At 38.7% G+C, this 22,491-nt stretch overlaps 3 protein-coding genes across 3 annotated transcripts; 2 read left to right on the forward strand and 1 right to left on the reverse strand.

Annotated features, from left to right (window-relative positions):
• The first annotated feature begins 4,462 nt into the window (after window positions 1-4,462).
• gch2 (GTP cyclohydrolase 2) lies at window positions 4,463-7,253 on the forward strand. Its single transcript, XM_085761644.1, has 6 exons — window positions 4,463-4,837; window positions 5,279-5,388; window positions 5,553-5,608; window positions 6,168-6,199; window positions 6,325-6,409; window positions 6,983-7,253. Exons 1-6 carry the CDS (start codon window positions 4,564-4,566, stop codon window positions 7,110-7,112), a joined length of 687 nt encoding a protein of 228 aa, XP_085617770.1. The 5' UTR covers window positions 4,463-4,563; the 3' UTR covers window positions 7,113-7,253.
• A 1,735-nt stretch (window positions 7,254-8,988) lies between these two features.
• On the reverse strand, window positions 8,989-11,421 carry cript (cysteine-rich PDZ-binding protein). The gene is made up of 5 exons (XM_085761578.1): window positions 11,282-11,421; window positions 11,037-11,102; window positions 10,761-10,815; window positions 10,550-10,653; window positions 8,989-9,494 (listed from the first exon to the last, which is right to left on the reverse strand). The coding sequence occupies exons 1-5, from the start codon at window positions 11,295-11,297 to the stop codon at window positions 9,430-9,432; spliced, it is 306 nt and encodes a 101-aa protein (XP_085617704.1). The 5' UTR covers window positions 11,298-11,421; the 3' UTR covers window positions 8,989-9,429.
• A 790-nt stretch (window positions 11,422-12,211) lies between these two features.
• Window positions 12,212-18,526, forward strand: pigf (phosphatidylinositol glycan anchor biosynthesis, class F). Its single transcript, XM_085760864.1, has 5 exons — window positions 12,212-12,598; window positions 15,196-15,287; window positions 16,213-16,329; window positions 16,421-16,529; window positions 18,158-18,526. The coding sequence occupies exons 1-5, from the start codon at window positions 12,371-12,373 to the stop codon at window positions 18,269-18,271; spliced, it is 660 nt and encodes a 219-aa protein (XP_085616990.1). The 5' UTR covers window positions 12,212-12,370; the 3' UTR covers window positions 18,272-18,526.
• Window positions 18,527-22,491: the final 3,965 nt, after the last annotated feature.

Genomic DNA, 22,491 nt, shown 5'->3' on the forward strand with positions numbered 1-22,491 from the left:
GAGTCTGTTACTGCGGCTGCTCCTCTGACCTGTGGGAGTCCTCCTGTGTAGAGGGTGTTTTCGGGGTCACCCGAAGGTGTACTGAACCCACTCAATGTCCACCCCATCCACAGTCACGGGCCGCAAGGATCTCTTGAACCTGCCAAAGTCAATACTCATTTATTTGGTCTTTGAAGTATTAGGTAACAACTCAACTCAACTCAACTCAAAATGTATTTATAGGCTATATCACATTTAAAAACAACCTTAGTTGTCCAAAGTGCTGCACAACATAGGCTACATAGAGTCAAGTGCTAGCAATATAGATAAAAACAGCATAAATCATCAAAAATGTGTAGCAATTATTGTAAATGCTTTATTATCAAATCATCACAACAATAACAAACCTACTTTGACAAGCACTGCAAAAAGCTAGAAACTATAAAATCTCAGGCTTATAGTGTAAAACTGGAGATAAATCAATTTTACATGAAGTGTCAGTGACAAAGTGGAAACTGCATTCTGGGAATGTGTGACATCCAGGCCACTTCTTTCATGCAGGATTTGTGGAAAGACATGCAGATAGGATTTCAAGAAGCTGCATGACTAATGTCATCAGCTACAAACCTTCACTTCCATTGTCTATTGTCAACTCCGTCTGTGAGCATGTGACACAGTTGATTTACGAGCGATAAAAGAAAAAGTGTGTTATTCTACAGGACATTATCATCTCATCACACCAGAATATTGGCAAACCTAGTCCAGGTGTAAGTGCACGGTCTATTTCTTAAGAAAATATTGAGATTTCATCCTCTAGGCATCAAGAAATTCCACTCAAAAGCCACAAATGTAAAACCTGATCCTGGCACTGTAGGAAAAGTAAAAAAAACAACAACAAAGTTAGGATATATCTTCTAGGAACTGATTGAACCCAAGTCTATAACAAAGTTAGTGACTCAGTAAATTTTCACTAGACAAGTCAAGATTTTGATCTGTTGATGAAAGTCATTTGGATTAATCCTCTAGCCACCATGACGGAGGATCTGAGAGGAGTTACAAACATTGACACTTTCAAACGTAGGTTAAAAACCCATGGCATTTATATTATAGTCTCATAGTTATTTTATTCTATTCTACAGTTTTACAGTCTTCTATTTTAATACTTTCTTCTCTTTTATTGTTATCTTTCTTATGAGTGTTTTTATAATTTGTTCTATCTTTCTATCCTGTATTGTATTCTATTTTATTACATTCTTATTGCTTTTTATATTTTATCATATTATATTGTGTTTTTGTCTTACTATTGCTATATTTTATTCTTGTTTTTAATCTCCGTGCATTAGTCTCCACATCATTCTTCTTGTTTCACTTCTTATACTTTTTCAATCAAAATGTTAAAGCACTTTGAACAGCATTTATTTGCTTTGAAAGGTGCTTTAAAAATTGATTGATTCATGACTGTATGTGATTTGTCTGTAGGCCTACATTTTAACAGTGTGTGTGATGGTTTAAAAACTGTATAAATCCTTTTTGGCTATGGAGAATTAAGGGTCAGCTGTGGTGGCATTACATCTGAACTGTAAATTACTACAGCGGTCACACACCATAATAAAACAAGGGTTAGGGGTCATGAGCCTGACAGCAAATATTGCATTGCTGCTCATGAGTTGGGGGAATTCAAGTAAATTACCCCTTAGTGTGTGACCTGTAGGTCAAAGGGAGATTAAAATCTCAACCATAGAGGATGTTCAGTGGCTGCATTTCAAATCAAAGGAGGAATACATATGAATTTGCTGTTTTTGCCTAAAACAATTTTAACTGAACACACAAATCGGCCAAGAGAAAATACTTTTAAAAAAAGAAAAGAAAGTAACATTGACTAATTCTGACCAATATACTGTAGTTAATAAATATTAATGTGAAATAGAGTTAAAGGCTATTTAGAATCAGGCTAAATAAATATATATACGTATATGACAAAAAAATATATGATTAATATCTCATCAGTTGGTCATCTTTTAAAACATCAGCTGAAAAGTTCCTGCAAGCTTCCAGTGATGTCGGACAAAACTGTCGTCTGTGTAAAAATGAATGCAAGACATTATATAAGTTTATATCTCCCCTTCATTTGACCTCATTTATCTTTTGCAAGTTTAAAGTTCATACTTCATACTTCATTTCTACTTTTTCCTTATAAGGCCGGATTTTGTATGAATATAATTCTTCATTTTTCTTTATCTTTTTTGTTTGTTCGTTTCATATTGTTCACATAGAACTTGTTTTGCAAAGAATCTCAAACAGAAACTTCTTTCACCTTCTTAGCTGAGGGAGAAACTAATAACTCTAAATTACTGTCCAGTGAGGATCAGTAAATTAATCTGATTCTGACAATTATTCTGATATGAGGATTTAGTGCTGGTGGGAAATGATCCACTTGTATAGTTTCATTTGAACAACTTAAGTGTCATAATAACTTCAGACAGAGCCGGCCCAAGGCATAAGCGAACTAAGCACCTGCTTGGGGCCCCGTGAATATTGGGGGGCCCCCAAAAGGCAAGTAGGCTAACTTTTTAAAATTGTAGTGACTAACTTTTGTCGATCCTTAGAGAAACACTGTTCAATTACAAAAAACTTTAATTATTGTTGCATTTCAAATTGTTGTTGCACTTTTCTGTTGCTTGCAGTATATTTAAAACCAAAAATTTTAAAAAAGCAGATGATGTGTTTACAGTAAATGCATTGTCTGTTGGTTTATTTTGTTACTTTTAGTCGACCGAGGTGACATTCAGTATCCCAGTATTATATCAATTTGAAGATTAAATGTAAATCAACCCCAGGCTGCACTTTTAGCTGAATTTGGTGCCATTTCAGAATAAAAATCTTAGATGGGTAAATGCCAGGATATGATGATTCACAATGACAGAGTAAAAAATGAAATAGATAATAATAATAATTGGCAATAATAGAGTGCACCAAAATAAAGACTTTGCTTAGGGCCCCATGGAGGCTTGGGCCGGCCCTGACTTCAGATAAACTCTGGCCCTGAAATGTCCAGTATTGATGAGTGTTCACATATTATTGACCTATTTGTTTTTCACTCAACTTATTGTTTATGGCTTTTGGGAAACTTTCAAGCGAACATATATAGGCTACTGTTACTGTGACTTTTTACACAGCTCAAAAATTGGATTTTCACGGACCATTCAGGGTAAAAGACACATAACAAGCCTGACTGCAAAAACAAACAAACAAAAAAACATGTTAGATCTTCACATGCGGTCATGAGTTACTTTCTAGCAAACTAAAACAATCAGAACTAATTCATGGGGAACGGGCGATGCGATGGGTGTCAAGTGATGACAGATGCTGAGAGAATTGGTTGCATGCGCCGGTCAGTTTCTGAAGAGGTGCTCTCTTTTTTTTTTTTTTGACAAAATGACAACTTTATTGACAACAAGAGTATACACAGGACTGAATACAGTTGGATGAAATAAATGTATACAACATTAATACACAACCAAACCATCATAAATACGCCAGGGGATGACAGCAAGACAGAAAAAACATAAACTTAAATAAATATTTTGTAAAGCTTACAAAGATCATATGTTTTAACAGCTTTTTTATTCTCACAATCACAGAGGGAGGAGATATATTGACCAACATATGCAGACAGTTCCAAGAAGTTTGGCTTCTTACCAGAAAATGTAGACTTATGTATATAAAATTTGGATAAAATAATTAACAAATTAATCATATAAAACTGAGAATTTAGTTTTTTATCATATTCAGTGTAGCCAAACAAAACATTTTTCCAGCATAAATTAAAGTGGGGATAAATATGATCACTGATAAAGCGTGCCAGTCTGCTCCAAAGTTGTCTGGTGTGTGGGCAAGAGCAAAATAAATGAACCAAGGTTTCACTGACAGAGACACAGTGGGTACAGTTCACATCAATGTCCTTCTTAAGCCTTTGTATATAATGATTAGTTGGGTAAAATCTATGAAGCATTTTAAATGAAATCTCTAAAACTTATTAGGTAGTAGCCAGACTTTTTCCCAATTAATATTTCCAACAAATGTAGACCAGTAGGATAAAGCAGAGGGTGAACTTACAATGTCTTGTTGAAATAGTTGACGAATAAACTTATTTTTATTTTTATTATTACCTGTGAAACAAGCTTTCCCCATTACTGTTTCAGTAATGTTTAAAGATATGGGCAAGTTGTTGTTTACATTAAGATTTTTAAAGAGGGAAATAATACCCGAGGGCACAGCATCAAAAACAATAGAAAAATCCTTGGGTGTAAAGACGCCCATGTCGGTCAAACGAAGAGGTGCTCTCTCTTCTCTGTTGACATTTAACGCTGCTGACGAAACTCGGTGTTTTGACGTAGGCGACGCTTTGACAAATGGGAGGCGGATGCGCACGCGGGCAGCCGGTTTGAGGCTTTATAAACCGGGTGTGCACCGGTGCAGCAGACCAGCAGGAAAGAAGAACAGAGCTCTAGGACATCTCTGCCTCTCTCTCTGTCTCTCTTCATCCCTCCGTCTCTCTTCTCCAGAGCCACAACGCGCTTCGACATGATGAACGGCCACTGCAACGGAAAGGTCAAGGACGTGGTGGAGGAGTTCAACCTCATCATCGACACCAAGGCGCCCGCAGTGCACCGCAAGCACGAGACCTCCCGCAAACAGGACGAGGACAAGTCCCACTTACCCGCGCTGGAGGCCGCCTACACCAGCATCCTGCGGGAGCTCGGAGAGGACACGGACCGCCAGGGGCTGCTGCGCACCCCGCTGCGAGCCGCCAAGGCCATGCAGTTCCTCACCAAGGGTTACCACGAAACCATCGACGGTGAGTCCACCTTGAATATTTAATGTGCTCATTTGCTGGGGGAAAATGTGCATGATCCACCCTTTTCTCTTTTTTTCTTTACTGGTTTCTGTAGTTTGGTCTTGCATTGAAATGCAATGAGCTGTAAAAGACTGATACTGGAACACCTTATCTCCACAAAAGTGAGAATTTGTAAAGGGTTTTAAAAAGGAGATTTCATATAGTCCATTCATAAGTTTGTAGAAAAGGAATCAGCAACCACTTTGTGTAGACTTTGACTACTTTAAAGCACTTTAAAGTTATTAGCTGGAGCCCTATGAAGGTCCTATAGCCAGCAATTAAAAAGTATTACAGCTCTTAACATGTCACAGACAAACTTCAACCATATTATTCTGGCCTTGACTTTAGACCATGTTTCTTAATACTATTTTTTTTATTTTATTGTCTTCCCTGTGTCCTCAGATATCTTAAACGACGCCATATTTGACGAAGACCATGATGAGATGGTGATCGTGAAGGACATCGACATGTTTTCCCTGTGTGAGCATCACCTGGTGCCTTTTTTTGGGAGGGTAAGTTTTTTTTCTTTCTGGTTTTATTATTAAATATGAAATCCACTTTAAAAGAGAATAATATCATAATGGTGTGTTTGAGTGTATGTGTGTGCTTTTCACTGAATCCATCATTTACTGTCTTTTTCTCTGATTATTTGACTTCTGCTCTCATTTCTTTCCAGGTTCACATCGGCTATATTCCCAACAAAAAAGTGGTGGGACTGAGCAAGCTGGCAAGGTAACACAACACACACACACACACACACACTCACACACACTCTCTCTCTCTCTCTCTCGGGCTGTCACTGTGGCTGTATGTTTCTGGTGTTAGTGCCGAGTGGCTGCGTTCTTCTGTTATCTCAGTGCATTGACCTGGAGGCTTAGAGCTTAAGCCCACTGGTCACATCTCGTCCCCTCATCAGACACAAGTCTAAACTCTCTGCTCTCGAGCCATGAGAAAATCTCTTTCGGACCTGTGGGAATCACCAGTTATTATCACAGCGCTGTCTCTGTCTCCTTCCTGCTCTGCCTTCCCTAAAATATTGCACCATCTCTGAATACACAAACTCCAGAACAGTGTCACAGGGTTTTTCAGGCAAACTCCGCGAGGCCGAATCTTTTTCATCAGATTCAGAGAATTCAGTGGGGTGAATCATTCACAGACGAAGGGGTCTGCACAGTGTGATGGCCGGTGTGGAGACCAGGGGTCAGGGGCTGATGCTCGTCTGTGTTTATTAAAAGATTAATCATTATTACTCTCGATCTGTAATCGCTCTGATGTGCTTTGTTTTCTGCAGGATTGTTGAGATCTACAGTCGGAGGCTTCAAGGTAAACAGCCAAAGATATTGCACAAGATAAACGGCCTTTGCACGTGACTTTTTTTTTTTTTTTTTTTTACCAAACAACTCGAATGCATCACGTTTACCTATGTCCATTTGTTTTGTCTCTTTCAGTTCAAGAGCGTCTGACCAAGCAGATTGCAGTGGGGATAGCTGAGGCTCTGCAGCCAAAAGGCGTAGCTGTGGTTATTGAGGCAGCGTAAGTACACACACACACACACACACAAAAGTAGAACAGATATAATTCTCAGTGCACCTATGAAAAAAGGCACAAGCAATAAATGACCCTCCTGCTCAAAGGTCTCTCTGCCACAGATGATCTTTATATGAGTGGTATCTTTGGGTTGCAATTGCACCGTGTCAAATGTCACTATGTCAAAACCATAGACTGTAGGTCAAAACCTGGTGTCCGTATTATCAGATGGGACTTAAGTCATTCCCAGTGGTGGAGAATCTGGACACAAACAAACACAGATCCCTGAACTGAATTAAAACGAGGCTCACACAAAGTTGGTAACCAATAGCAAATATCCACAAGACACCTATGTCCTTGAACACAGGACACTTAAAACTCCCCACACACACCACTTGACCTTTCAGATAACATAACTGACCATTCACATCTAATTTTATCATTTAAATACCAATAAAAGCAACAAAAAAAAAGAGTTTTTACACATAGACATTTGGGAAATAAATAAAACATACAGTAAAACTAATATAACATGCAAGCTGCTAATCCGAGCCGTGTTTCCTATGTGTGTGGTTGCAGGCATATGTGTATGGTGATGCGAGGCGTCCAGAAGATGAACAGCCGCACGGTGACCAGCACCATGTTGGGGGCTTACCTAGAGGACCCCAAAACCCGGGAGGAGTTCCTGACTCTGACACGACACACTTAACAAATGTCACACACACACGTGCACGCACATACACACACACACTCGTCACTCCCGAGCCTCTGTACACAGTAGCACAAAGTTGCAAAGTTCTGGAGTAACAGCGGTTCTGCATCCGACAAAGCCCATCGCAGGAAAAGTTAAGTAGATATTTTTGATGCAGGACCCGAGCCAACTCTGGAGCTCACCTCAACACGCCGAAGCCTGAGCGATTCCAGCCCTGCTGTTGAAATCCATCATCCGAAATCACTGTGAACAAAATATGAAATGTGAGACCTCACAGTCTTGGTGCCTTGAGTAGATATTTTTGGCAATATTGTTTTTATAAATTATGAAATCTCAGTGCAATGTTGTAGTGTGAAAATACTTTAAGACTTTATCCTTTTTGTTTTCCCGATGGTACATTTGCAGTGATACTCTTGAGCCTTTTCTTGCTTTATTGTTTGTTTTTGTCCTTAGAAACTGATTTTAATAATTTAACAAACTGTGTGTCAATTCTGATTCCATTTATAACTCTTTGTAATTTATGACATTTTTAAGACAAAAATCTGATTGTTGTAATATCTGTAGTCCAAAGTGTGATTGTAGACATTTCCTTTCATTGATGACAACGATAGCAGTTTTTTGAATATTCTTTGCTTAAATAAAGTGATAGAAATATGATCAAAGTTGTTGGCGATCTTTTGTGTATGTCGATAAGAGATGAAAGCCCTTAATGAAAACCAAATGGTTATATTTAACACAAGGGTTTTTGTTCAGTTGTAGATAGTCACTCTATCTTAGCTGGCTACAACACTGTGCAACACAAATCACAAACAAGTCTTCAGTCTGTGCTGTCAGCTTTTCCCACAGGAAGCTGAATATTCTAATATCTAATATCAAATTACATAAAGAATTGTTATGAAACAGTTGTAGATCGAATACCATTTCTCTTTTAGTGCATATATTTAATTTATCAAGTGCACCAACATGTCTAACTAACACCTACTATGCACTTTTGGTGTCCCACTTTACTTGACCTTCTTGTACTTATTAAATAGATGTAGTGCTTAGTACTTAAGCCAAGGTCTCCTCTTGCACCGAAGCTTTAGGGATGTCCCTGACCTGTAAGTCACTTTGGATAGAAGTGTCTAATAAAAGAGTGATTGTAAATGCAAATACACCATTACAATCAGTACATACTGTATTGCATGTCATGTATGGTGTGTAGGAAATGTGGCACAACTGTGTCTTATTTTTGCATCAGTGTCAGACAACATCAGCACTGGTGACTATAATGTGTAATATGTATAGCTAAAAGGTGTAACCTGGGTTATTTTATTCTTGTCCCAGAAGGCACCATATCACAGAGGAACAGGGGCAAAAGGGAAGTGATATAACAACCACTTTAAAGCATCCACAAGCATACAGTATAACCAAGGATAGTTGTAGACACTTTAGTAGGTTTATCAGCTAAACTGGCTAAAACATCAGACTCACAGTTACTGAAGTACATCTAGACATTAACTACTGTACAATACCTGTTTGCTGACGCCAAACGCTGGGTTGTGCTATGGAAAAACAGCATAAATCAATAATGGGACATAAAAGCAAGTGTGTGCGCATGTGGTTAAAAAGCCTGAGGGCGAGCGAGGCCTTTAAATATCAAAGGAGCTGTCATCAGACAGCTTGTGAACTATAACCTCCATCTCTGACAGCAGTCGGGGGTGGAGGGCTCCATACGCGACGGTGCAGCATGCAGTTTCCAAATATGATTATGTCAGAGTAAACCAATTATTACAGGCAGACTGGACAAATATGGGTATGTTGTGCGTAAGTGGCTAAAATTATATTCTCAATGGCTCCAGGCAGACGTACAAAATAACCCCGTCAATTGATGTGCTCATATAAGATGCTTTAATTCACTCCAAAAGAAAAAGAAAAAAGATCAACTATTGACATGTTACATACAGAAATTATTTAAAAAGCAAACAATCCAAGTCTAAGTATTTAATTTAAAATATACAAAAAATAAAGAAGCATTTACTTTAAAAAAAACAGGTGATAACTGTTGGTGTACTCGGAGGTGACAGTGCTACCCTGTATGGCCACTGTATCAGTTACAGTGGCATTTATACAATATTGTTTAACAAGAGGAGAAACCATTTACAAATATCTCCATTACACTGAGTTGGGAAAAGGGGGCAGTAATGAGTTATAGAGGCCTGTGGAAAGGAATTGTGGGAAAATACTGGAAATGTGACAAGATGACAAATGTACACCTAAGTTTCATCCTCTCATCTGTGAATCCTTGTTGAACTGTTCTCGGATCAGTGCACGGTCACACTGACGTCTGCTTGTAGTTCTTGGTGTCCAAAACTTTCTTTCCACACATTGCACAGATTCCTGTAGAGACAAAATGGGAGTTGTAAAAGATGGGAAATAATATTAGCTGATAAAGAAAGACAACCAGAGGTTCTTATTGTATTTTGTGGAAAGTAAATGAACATGGGCTTTTGCCTCTTAACTTCAAATTAAAATAATTTTGACAATCCATTTGTAATGTCTGCTACAGTTGCAGACTTTTGGATCTCTCCACTTTGCAGGGAAATTTCTACAAATGTCTGCATGATATGAATTTTCTTTCTTATCAGTTGTAGAGCCACACAAAAACAATGTCCCTGATCCTCTGAATAATTCAGAGACATCCCTGTGTGGACATGTTTCATTTGAATGTCTTTTTACAGAAGAAATGCTACTTGATGACAGCGAGGTAAGTGAATTATTCAGACACAAGGACTGGACATTAAGACACTGACATTAAGAGATGAAATTTAAAAAAAACTGCACAGCTACATACCACAGGCAAGTGAGAAGACATGTTTGTTTTTATTAAATTAACCCTGTATGCTCAACTTCCACAGAGGATGAAAGTACTTTGGACAGTCAGGGTTCCTACACATTTGAAATTTCCAAATTCCAGACTTTTTCCAGGCCCTAATTTCCAGACTTCTCGGTAAAAAAAATCTAATAATTTGTGATATTTAAGTAAATAGATAGATAAAAGCATGCAATTCATCATTTGTTTTCATTATTCTGAATGGGTCTGCCATTATGCAACCAAATAACTTCCAGGAGATTGTAGCTAGATACAAAATAATTAACCCAAATAACTACAGATAAGACCAAACCAAGATAAGATTAATAAAATAAATATATTTCCATACAATAGTTTCCATTTTCCATACTTTTACAGACCTGGAAATGTATAAAATCAAATTCCATACTTTCCATACTTGCGTAGGAACCCTGGACAGTAATTGTCTCAATTGAATTTCTATAGTTTGTTTCAATAGTCTTAGCCACTGAGTGTTTGTTAAAGACTAAAGGCAATTCTCAAAGGAAAAACATACTAGTGTGACACATTAGAGATTCAGATGGTATTGTGGGTCAGTTTATACCTTTCTTGTATGCACAGCCCTGACAGTAGTGCGATCCAGACTGATGAACAGAGCTCTTGCAGATCCTGCAGATAGCGAATCCTGTCTTGCTGTAGGGATCAAACCTGAAAGGGAAATAAAACTGATCCATAACTACAGTTTTACAACAGCTGTATGATTTTTAAATGAGTTGTCAGTCAAAATGCCAAAAGGCCAGTCTTTATCCACTCACCTTGCTTTCTTAGAAGTCAGGAACTTGTTTTCATTTAGCTTGCGCCCACCACTCTCTGAGGCAGACAGGGAGAAAACATCATCATCAAAGTATAATTACATTATAGTATCTTACAATTAAAATATAGTATGAAAAGTGGTAATATGAAAGATTTGCACACGTAGTTGAAAACGATGAAACGTGAAATACAGGAGAAAATACAGAGGGGAAAAAACAATAACACGCTGAAGTAACAATTAGCATTTTTTATACATAATACGTAGGACCTGAACTCACCTGTTGTATTCCGTGCTCCATCCTTCCAGGTGTCAGGAGTGATCACCTTTCCGAGCTTCTTCTCGCCTGAAACACACAGAAAATCACAATCTTTGTTGAAGGTAAAGTTGTTGTTCTCACATAAATACGAAGACAGGTAGTTAGCAGTGGCTAATGTTAGCTCTCGAACAATCTCCAGTCTTCGTGAACAACAAAACATTAGATAAACTTGTTCGTAGGAAGCAAATAAACTGTGTGATACATACACTTCTCACAAACCATCGTTCCTGTCTTTTCGTTATTTCGTTCGTGGTCAAAACAAAATAAAAATAAAAACCTTTGGCTAAATGTTAGCTTGGTCGATGGACGATTGTAAACTTCCGGTCCCTTGTTCCTCTGGCATTCGCCGGAGATTGATTGGTCAGCGCTGTGGTAATCTCGACTCTCATTGGCTCATTGTCCCGTCCATCACAGCGAGCCCTACTGTGACGTCACTGGCCTTCTGTGATTGGTTAAAAGGGTTTAGCATCTGGAAAGTCACCTACAAAATAGTATTTCCTGTTTTCTCCAGTGTGGTATTTTTTCTCTCTTTCAAATTAAAAGAATTGTTTAGTTGCAGGAGAGGCTTTGAAACAAATTACTTATGTCTTATAATAGACTATGTAGAAAACTTGTCCACGCAACACAGTGATAATGATTGATTAGTTGATCAACATTAAAAAAAATACAACCATTTCAATAACCTATAAATTCGTTTAATTTCCAAAGTTTTTTTTAATTGAAGTAACTTCAAAATACAAACATTAAAGGCACATTGGTAATGGATAAATTCACAGTGCTGAATCAGCTATCTTGATCATCAAGAACAAAAAGAAAAAGAAAAGAGAACGTGAGGGTCTCAGTCCACAATAGTAAATAAGTCCAGCAAAGAAAATAACTTTAGGGTAATTTCCAAAGTAATCCATAGGAATCCCCAGTTCTAGCAGACATATAGGCATAAATCTACTATTGATTTCTTGGGATTGCATGCTTGTAAAATACACACATTTCTTTTTTGAACTTTCAAGATTAATTTATTGATTTAGATCTTCGAGGTAATAAATATTTGGAAGTATTTTTGAATTCTGAGATTTACGCCTAAGTAGCGGTACAATACAATGATGAGCTTTTATTGTGAAGTCCAAGCGGAAGTCATTGTCACTCCATGTTTACGGAAGCTACAACGACTGATCCATGCATTCATTCGGCTCTGCACAACCGCTGCTCAATTAACATTTCAGCGGATTGTAATATATTATAATATAATATTTTTTTTATCAGTAGTATAATTGTAGAAGGTTAAAGTCGCCGCCATCATGTGGGATCATGAGATCAGAGCCATGGCGTCCACTCACGCCATCATCGCCGCCTCGGTGTTCATGGCCACCGTGCTGCCCGCCGTGTTCGTCCGGGGCTTCTCGGTGTACGGGACCCACCTGCTGTGGCTCTACTCGGCGTCCGGCACCGTGACCGCGGTCAGTGTCGCCGTCTTCTGGCTGCTCGGCATCACACCGCCCACCAAGAAACACACGCTGGGATACAAGGTAAGTTAACTCGGTTTGTGGTGGTTGGAGAGAATATATAAGAGGATAAAAACGGTGTATGTATGTGTTATATATTTGTATTAATCGTTAGTTACACATGTCCAATTACTCACCTGCTAAAAGCTTTAAAGCAGGGATGTCAAACTCAATTTAGTTCAGGGGCCACAAACAGCAGAATTTAATCTCACCAGTAAAATAATAGCATAATAACCTTTAAATATATTTTAAAAATTGAGATTTCCCTCTGTTTTAGTACATTAATAAGATGTTTACAGTTACTGAACTATCCTTTTACAAAACATATTATGAACCACCTGAAATTTATTGATAAAAATATGTGCAATTTCAAATTTTCACACTTGACAAATTCATCCTGAGGGCCAGATTGGACCCTCTGCAGGGCCGGTTCTGGCCCACGGGCCGCATGTTTGACACCCTGCTTTAAAGGCTACCCATACACAAATCTGATATACAGCGGGGAAAATAAGTATTGAACACGTCAACATTTTTCTCAGAAAATATATTTCTAATAGAGCTATTGACATGAAATTTTCACCAGATGTCGGCATCAACCCAAGTAATGCACACATACAAAGAAATCCGAACATTAATGTCCATAAATTAAGTTATGTGTAATAAAGTGAAATGACACAGGGAATAAGTATTGAACACATGAAGAAAAGGAGGGGCAAAAAGGTATGGAAAGCCAAGAAAGCAGCTGGAGTTTGTCAGTATTTAGAATGTAATCCTGTCTCCTATCAGTGCAAAGTAATATCTGCTGGTTTAGTCCTGATTGATGCCTTTTAAAAAGGTTTCTCACCACCAAGGTGTCAGACAAGAAGTTTTGCATGATGGGTAATAGCAAAGAGCTGTCTAAGAGCTGTCTAAAGACCTACGCAACCAAAGATTTCAGACAGAAGAGTCACAACAATAATCAGAAGGGTTCCCTAACAGTCCAGGACACTGGTGGAGAGCTTCAGACAGACCTGGGATCAGCAGGTACAGTTGTTTCAAAGAAAACAATAAGTAATGCACTCAACCGCCATGGCCTCCATGCACGCACACCATGCAAGACATGGAGGCCTATCTGTCTGTCATGCAAAACTTCTTGTCTGACACCTTGGTGGTGAGAAACCTTTTTAAAAGGCATCAATCAGGACTAAACCAGCAGATATTACTTTGCACTGATAGGAGACAGGATTACATTCTAAATACTGACAAACTCCAGCTGCTTATTTGTCTTTCCATACCTTTTTGCCCCTCCTTTTCTTCATGTGTTCAATACTTATTCCCTGTGTCATTTCACTTTATTACACATAACTTAATTTATGGACATTAATATTCGGATTTCTTTGTATGTGTGCATTACTTGGGTTGATGCCGACATCTGGTGAAAATTTCATGTCAATAGCTCTATTAGAAATATATTTTCTGAGTAAAATGTTGACGTGTTCAATACTTATTTTCCCCGCTGTATGGCCATGTATGTACATATATGTGACATATTTGCCAAAATATTTTATGATATATGTACATATATGCAATTACAATATTTGCTTTAAACTTATACTCTGAAATACATGTGCAAACATGTAAAACAGATATTTGATTTGGAAATATATTTCAAAAATATATGGAAAAGTAAGTGGTCTAGATATTTGTATTGGACATATATTCTAAAATAATTGTTGAAATATGTAGTTAAGATATTTTTTCTTTACATATATGTCAGAATAAATGTGCAAATATATAGATATTTGTTTATAACATATATTTCAGAATAAATGTGCAAACATGTGGTTTAGACATTTGTTTAAATATATATATTTTGGTCGCTTTTATGCAAAAGTGCAAACAGCAGTAAAAACACATGTTATTCACTACAGGGAAGAAAAAGAGCGGTGTGACAAACACTACAGATTACATCTTGTTATTTATTCTATTTATTTTGGATTGTCGACACAAGCAACTATGTTGTTGTTTGTTTGAGTCCTACTACAGTATGTAATTTAAAAAAGAAACAGGACACACAGGAAGAAGGCTAAACAAGGGGTTAAGACTAAATAAACTAATGCTCTTCCTACTTCTTTTCAAACGTGCAAAGTTGTATTGACTAAAGTGCTTTAGCTATATATTACTCACCTGTTTGAAATAAAACAGTCATTCATTCATTCATTCATTCATTCATTCATTCATTCATTCATTCATTCATCTTTTTTGATGCTTTAACACCATAAGATGTAAACTTTAATCAAATTTACAGATTTACAGCCAGCATTATTTACTCTATCAATAACCATTATATAGCCTACTGTGTAACTGTGAATAATACCCTCAAATAACTAAAGACACAATTAACATTTTTCACTTTTTTGTGTTTTAACGCACTGTAAGTAAACATGTAATATATGATGTAAAGATAAGATAAGAATTACTTTATTAATCCCATAAGGAAAATTAATTTGTCTGTGTCAGCTCATCTACCATTTTCACTGGTATTAAAAAGCCTGATGGCTGTTGGTACAAAGGATTTCCTATATCTCTCCATCCCAGATTAAACATTCACACCTGGATCTATAACTTCTGTCTCCCTGCAGCTGTCCAGGTTGTTCCGCTCCTGTCTCTACTTCTTCCTGTCGTGCCTCTTCTTTCACACTGTGGTCGTTCTCTACGGGGCTCCATTGATCGAGTGAGTACCTGGTGATACACACACACACACACACATACATATACAGCGGGGAAAATAAGTATTGAATGCGTCAACATTTGTCTCAGAAAATATATTTCTAATAGAGCTAGAAGTCCAAACATTTATGCCCATAAATTAAGTAATGTGTAATAAAGTGAAATGACACACGTAAAGTATTGAACACATGAAAAAAAGGTTTGGAAAGCCAAGAAAGCAGCTGGAGTCTGTCAGTATTTAGAAAGTCATCCTGTCCTCTATCAGTGCAAAGTAATATCAGCTGCTTTAGTCCAAATTGACGCCTATAAAAAGGTTTCTCATCACTAATAAGGTGTCACACAAGAGGCGTCTCATGATTTGGAAAAGGAAAGAGCTTCTCAAGACCTTCAGAAGAAACTGATGTTGCAAAACAAACTGATGGAATCGGATATAGACGTGTCTGAATGAACGGTTTTATCCGTTAGTGCCGTTAATCTGGAACTAAAAAGAACAACATTTCACCATAAAAAAAACAATGAGTAATGCACCTAACCGCCATGGCCTCTATGCTGCTCACCATGCAAGTCTATTGATGTGTTCAATAGTTATTTTCCCTGCTGTGCTGTATGTATTTCTCAGAGAGAGAGGGATGTACAGCTGTCGTTGCTGCTGGTTTGGATAAAGCAGAATAAAACAGTGCATGTGAGCAACTCACTATCAAATGCATCACCCATAATCAAATACCTCAGATAAATAACAACTGAATAGGTCAAATAATATTTACCTTTTAACAGGCTACACATTCATGTGCTTATATTTTTTGTCTGTATATTTTATCATCTTATCTAAAATGAGTTGTTTTCTATTTTTTTTTCTGTGTTGTAACAAGTTTTGTTGCTCAATACGTCTGATTGTTGCTATGGTGCCTCTGATTTCTGTCTATTTCCAGAAATGCCTTAGAGACCTTCTCTCTCGCCGTGCTGCTGACGTCTCTAACCACACTGAGGTGTCTCTGTGTCCTCGGCCCCAACGTCCAGGCCTGGATACGAGTCTTCAGTCGGCACGGGTGAGCTCCCAGACCCTCGTACATTTTTTTTTTTGCGCATCTAATTTGTGAATCTAAACTGATTCGGCTTTTGCTCCGTTTCCATCCTCAGAGCCATGTCTGTGTGGGACACATGTCTACAGATCACAGTGGCCTGCACGGTGGTAGGAGCCTGGGTGGGGGCCTTCCCCATCCCTCTGGACTGGGACAGGCCCTGGCAGGTGAGCACACACTGTAGCTCCTCTAATGAACAAAATGTTTACTTTGTCCTTAAAGGGATAGTTCACCCAAAATTCAAATTTCGCTCATTATCTCCTCCCCCTCATGTCGACTAAGGGCTGGGAGAAGTTTCAGAGTCCTCCGTGCCTTCTCTGAGTTACAGTGGGGCTCCGTGCAGCACTGCATGTCCATATGACGGTTGCGAACGGGGCTCACTTTTCTTCGTCCAAAAAGACACACCAAAAAACATCCAAATACCTCCATAGTGCTCGTCTGTAATGTCCCTCTTGTATTGAAGCCCCCTACATTTGTAGCGGAAGCTCCCAGTGTTGCTCTGCTGGAATCTCGTGTGATTTGCGGAGCTGTGAACTGGGCGTCAATGCAAATCGCGCAAGATTTGGACGGACCAGGAAGAGCAGTGCTGGGAGCTTCTGCTACAAACAATCTTAAAACATATACTTCTTTAATTTTTTTCTGAACAATTTTGTCATGTTGGGGCTTCAATACAAGACGGACATTACAGACGAGCACTATGGAGGTATTTGGATGTTTTTTGGTGTGTCTTTTTGGATGAAGAAAAGTGAGGCCCATTCGCAACCGTCATATGGACATGCAGTGCTGCACGGAGCCCCGCTGTAACTCAGAGAAGGCACGGAGGACTCTGAAACTTCTCCCAGCTCTTAGTCCACATGAGGGTGAGTAGATAATGAGTGAAACTTGAATTTTGGGTGAATTATCCCTTTAATATTTAGCATCACACAATAACATTTTATATTCCCAACCTCTGTTTTTTAAATGTGAGTTTCTTGTTTGAGATCTAAATTGATTAGAAGAGGGGAAAGTTGTTCCAAAACAAAGCAGTGTCAGACTGATATAAGAAGAGAAGCTCTATTGTGTGGTTGTTTTTAACACTTATTCTCAGCTTTCATGTCGGGATGCCACAAAATTATCGCAAGATAATGTCTCTGTGTGAATTACTGGACAATCATTCCTGTTCCGGCCCCAGATCAAACAATCTGATGAGGCAAAACCCACTTCAAAACCTGAAAACCATTTACTTATAAATTACATTATCTTCATAAACAAACAATGATTCCCTAGTAATGATTCTCTGTAGCGTTATAATGATTTTTCTGTAAATCTTTACCCGGCTCCTTATTTGGTCGACTCGCCACACAGCGCAGCCACTTCACGGTTTCCTCTGCCAACAGGGAGCCGGATGTTTCCATTCATCACTCAATAGTGTTAAATACAACCTTCAATGAAATCATAATGCAACACAGTAACTATTAGATATTTCACATTCTTTAATTAATCCATTTTTTTAAATGACAGAAAGGGAAAGATTAGATTTCTAATTGCAAAGGGAGTTCTCTGCAAAATGCAAATTAGATGTAGACGTTGATTATTGGAGCATAACTCGAAACGCCAGTGGAGCTGTATTACTTCCTATGAGAAGCTGCTCCTTGAATTAACCGAACACTACACATGTGGAGATGTTGTGCTTGTGGGGAAGATGTTCAAGCCCCTCTTGATCTACGAGTGCAACACACAAGTGTTTTCATCCTCCCTAACGGCAGCCAACAATCAAACTCACACGTCGCTGTCCTGTCCTCTTCCTCTCTTGCAGGTTTGGCCCGTGTCCTGCAGCCTGGGCGCCATGATCGGCTTCCTGACCGGGCTCGTTGCCGCTCCCGCGTGGATTCACTATCATCGCAAACAGCTCACGTACAAGTGCAAGTGATGGAGAGAGGCACGTGTTTGTGTGTCTGTGCTCCGTTTGAATGTGACCATGCGGGTGTTTGTTTGTGTTCCTGTTGGATTCCTTTTAACTTCTGATTATTTATTGGGAGAGTTCATTTATTCTTCGCAGCGTGTAGGAGAGATGGTTTTGTAAAAATTAAAAACACAAAGAGCTGTGATTATTTTGTATGAAAGATGCCTGAATCTGCTCCTGAAGATTTTTGACATTAATAAAAATACTACTTCTACAACAGTGTATGTTATCATGGGCCTATTAGTTTAAAGGGATAGTCCAATCAACATTTTGGCAAATTGGCCCATTGCCATAATCCCTATAGTCATAGCAGTAGGTTCGTTACCTTTAATTGTCGGTGCAAGCTATTTTTAGAACGGCGGAGCAGAGCCGCGAGCTGCTCAGAGCTACGCTACGGAGGCTCATGGGATTTCTTGGTTTCCCTCATCAAACTCATCAAATACACAATCCAACAACTCCAAATGCAGAGACTTTTTGCTGAAAAACTGCCCCGATGGAAACGCGCATCAGCGGTTTTGCATGAATTTACCTCTAAAACAACTCAGTCTTGTAATTTTCCGTTATTATCTCATAGCGTGGTGAATGTGCAGGTTACAACTTGTTCACGAGAGCGTTTCGAAGTTGTTGGATTGTGTATTTGATGAGTTTGATGAGGGAAACCAAGAAATCCCATGAGCCTCCGTAGCGTAGCTCTGAGCAGCTCACAACTCTGCTCCACCGTTCTAAAAACAGCTTGCACCGACAATTAAAGGTAACAAACCTACTCCTAAAACTATAGGGATTATGGCAATGGGCCAATTTGCCAAAATGCTGACCTAACCCTTTAAAGGTTTTGTGACTGGATCTAAAAAAAAATGTTTGAAACCTCTAGATGGGGCTGTTGGATCATCACTTTGTGTGTGTGTGTGTTATTGAAGGCATCATCGGCGTTTGAATGAAGAGAAGACGAGATGGAGACTCGCTCATTTTCAAAGTAATACAAAGTAATCAGTATCATGGTTGGGTGGTTATTTACTGAAGTAGTTATGTGGAGGATGTTAGAGAGTTAAATACTTAGTACAAATTGTACACACACACACACACACACACACACACACACACGCTTCTGCACCTGAAGCTCTCTGCTGATGAATACAGTTCCTTTTTAAACAACCATTAATCTTGCTCCAACACTATTTCAACACCCTCCTCCCTCTCCCGTTCTCATTCTCATTCCACCTTTTCACTTCCTCGGGGCAACAATATTGATTCACTTTCATTTTAGGAACATTAATTTTACTCCTTTCATGCCGCCCACCTCTCCAGTTTCTCCCTCGCAGCTCAATAACCAGATGAAACTTGCATTTTCTGCACCGCAGTGTCAAATTGGCAAAGTAAATGAGGGATGTTGTTTGCAGATACTTACAAGACAATACAACTGAATACTGTAATTATGTCCAGAGGGGGTGAAAAAAAAAAAGAAATAGCATTTTTGCAATGTGGAATTTTCTGTCTAATATAATTGCTGATTGGTGGATAGTGTCAGTCTGGCAGCCAGGGGCATTGCTGTCCTTCTGCCCTGGGTTTGATCTCTTACATAACGGTTGTTGCCAGGGAAGAACGGAGAAAAATAGCCTGGAGGGAAAAAGAAAAAAAGAGGGAATAACACATTTTCAAAAGCCATACAGGGAGCAAGAGAGAATCTCAAAGCCATTTAAGTAGCCTACATTCACTTACAACGCCAATCAATGCACCTTTTTTCACGCCTCACTCTCTCCCTCCCTTTCTCCCTGGTGAAATCCACTCCGACCGCATGCTGTTACCTCCATTTACCGTCCTTACCTTTGCTCGCTCTGGCGTTTTTTTTTTTTTCCTTCTTTCTTTTTCTATTTTGCACCTTGGCTCTGATACGTAATTAAATGTAGAGAGCCCCTTGGAGAACAGAGGGTGCCACCGAGACAAAGGCTGGTTTCGACCCTATCGGAGCTGAACCTCACCCCGATTTCACCTTCAGCCTCCATGAAATGCAAGTGTTGTATTTCTAGGGGATTGCTGAGATTGTCTAAACTCGTCTCTCTTTGTCTCTTGAGAAAACCATGAGCTCATTCATTCCCACTTGTTGTTGTTTCATGCACACACACACACACACCACAACACAACACAACACAACACAGAGAGACAAGCTGCTGCTGATGCTGTTTCACAAAACCCTCTCAGAGAACTTTATTTATTCACTGTTTGTTTTGGTGCTATTGTGGCAGGCACAGTGAGCAGAGGTAATTTGTCACTCCCCACTCCTGCTAAGCAGTTGTTCCTGCCATGCATTTGCTGTTTGCAGAGCTATTATGTGTCTGCAATGTCCCTGTGAGCAGAGACAAACAGAAAGAGAGTAGTACACTACCCTCTGAATTAAGTGCCCTCTGCTCTCTGTGCTGTAATGTCATCTATTGTCTCTGCAACGTGAAAACATTGTTCCTGCAGTGGAGAATACAGAATTAATGCCCAAACTTAAGGTACAGCAAATAGATGGATGGGTATCCTGTAAACACAAACTTCCAGAAGATCGAAGTTAACTAGCTGAACAGAAGAACAGGATTTGTCCCGGGGGGTTGATGAAAAAAAGTTGTGAATATTGGATTTTCGATTTGTCTCCAATCCAGAAAGCAACGCTGGATGAATATTAATGTTGCTCTGCGTCTGCTTGATGTAAATGCAGTTTGTCCGGGGAGTTTTCACAACGTGGTGGTGTCTGAGTGGATCCCCTGGACTTCTCATCTAAAACCACTTGCAGGTAAAAGTTTTCACTTATCCAGTGAAACGTCTCAACTATTTACTGCATAGTAAAAAAAAAACGGCCCCTGGGATAAACACTCTATGCGGTTGTTTAGGGCCACAGCCGTTAGGTGGGGGGCCACATGATCAGAAAGGTACCGGGGTTCATCAAGTCATTTAAACATCCTGAGGTCTGCACGTGCAGCTATGAGCTTTATATGTAATGTGAAGTCAATATTCAGCTTCTTTTATCTCACATTTGAGACATTTGGTGAAAATAGAACGGCAGAATGACAACATTTGTGCTCAAAAAACAATCTTACAAAATTTCATTTTAGACTTGTTTTCTACACTTATCTATAATTACTGTATTCATATCCTATTTCAAGCACCAAAACAGTTCATTCTCATGACTGAAGGAGTGTTTTCACAAGGGATTTGACATTTTTCAAAAAGCAGACCTCAAATTTCCAGCATTTGGCCTAAATTATTTCTTTATACAGTGTTCTAGGACAAATTGAAATTGGCCTCAGTGTGTTTACAGCGGAGGTTCTAATATTTAGACATAAAACACTTGAGTAGGCCTATTGTTACATCTGCAAGTATCTTAAAAAGATAAATTTAAGAAAATATGTAAAAGTCGAGAAAATGGCCTCAAACCTCAACTCAACTCAACTCAACTCAACTCAAAGTTTATTTCTATAGCACATTTAAAAACAACCTTAGTTGCCCAAAGTGCTGCACAACATACAAGTGCTAGCATAAAACAACAAAATCATCAAACATAGATTAACAGTAAAATAGGGCAGTAACATGTCTGTATTCAGTTTTAACCAGTGATTTGGTGTTTGCGCTTAGAGTGGGGCCACAAACAAAAATCTTGTTTAGGGCCACCAAAATCCTAGGGCCGGCCCTGTCTGAGTGGATCCCCTGGACTTCTCATCTAAAACCACTTGCAGGTAAAAGTTTTCACTTATCCAGTGAAACGTCTCAACTATTTACTGCATAGTAAAAAAAAAAGAAAAAGTTTTCAGATATTTATGTTCCTTTGACTCTCCTTCCAGCACCGTCATGATAGATTACTCAGCACAGTAACTGAGGGGCACAAAAACACCTCATTCAAAACACAGAGGAGGAGAAAACTAGAATGGATTTATTAGAAATAAAATGGAAAAGAAACAAGCCAAAAAACAAACAAAATGAAAAATAAAGAAAACTCCCACGTGAAAATCACTCTCAACTATTTCTTACCCATATTAAATGTCTCAGTTCTGGGATCTTTTTTCTGTCTTATTACACACCTTTATGACATTCTTTGAATCGTTTTCTGTCCAGTTATTATTGCAGTTTGGGTCCAGTATTTCTACTCACTGCGATAAACAGACTTTTATTTTGAAATATAAAGATGTGGACTGAATACAAACTACATGATAAGT

Source organism: Trachurus japonicus, chromosome 19 (genome assembly GCF_045865225.1).
Source record: "Trachurus japonicus isolate A0001 chromosome 19, Traja_1.0".
Lineage (NCBI taxonomy): Eukaryota > Metazoa > Chordata > Actinopteri > Carangiformes > Carangidae > Trachurus > Trachurus japonicus.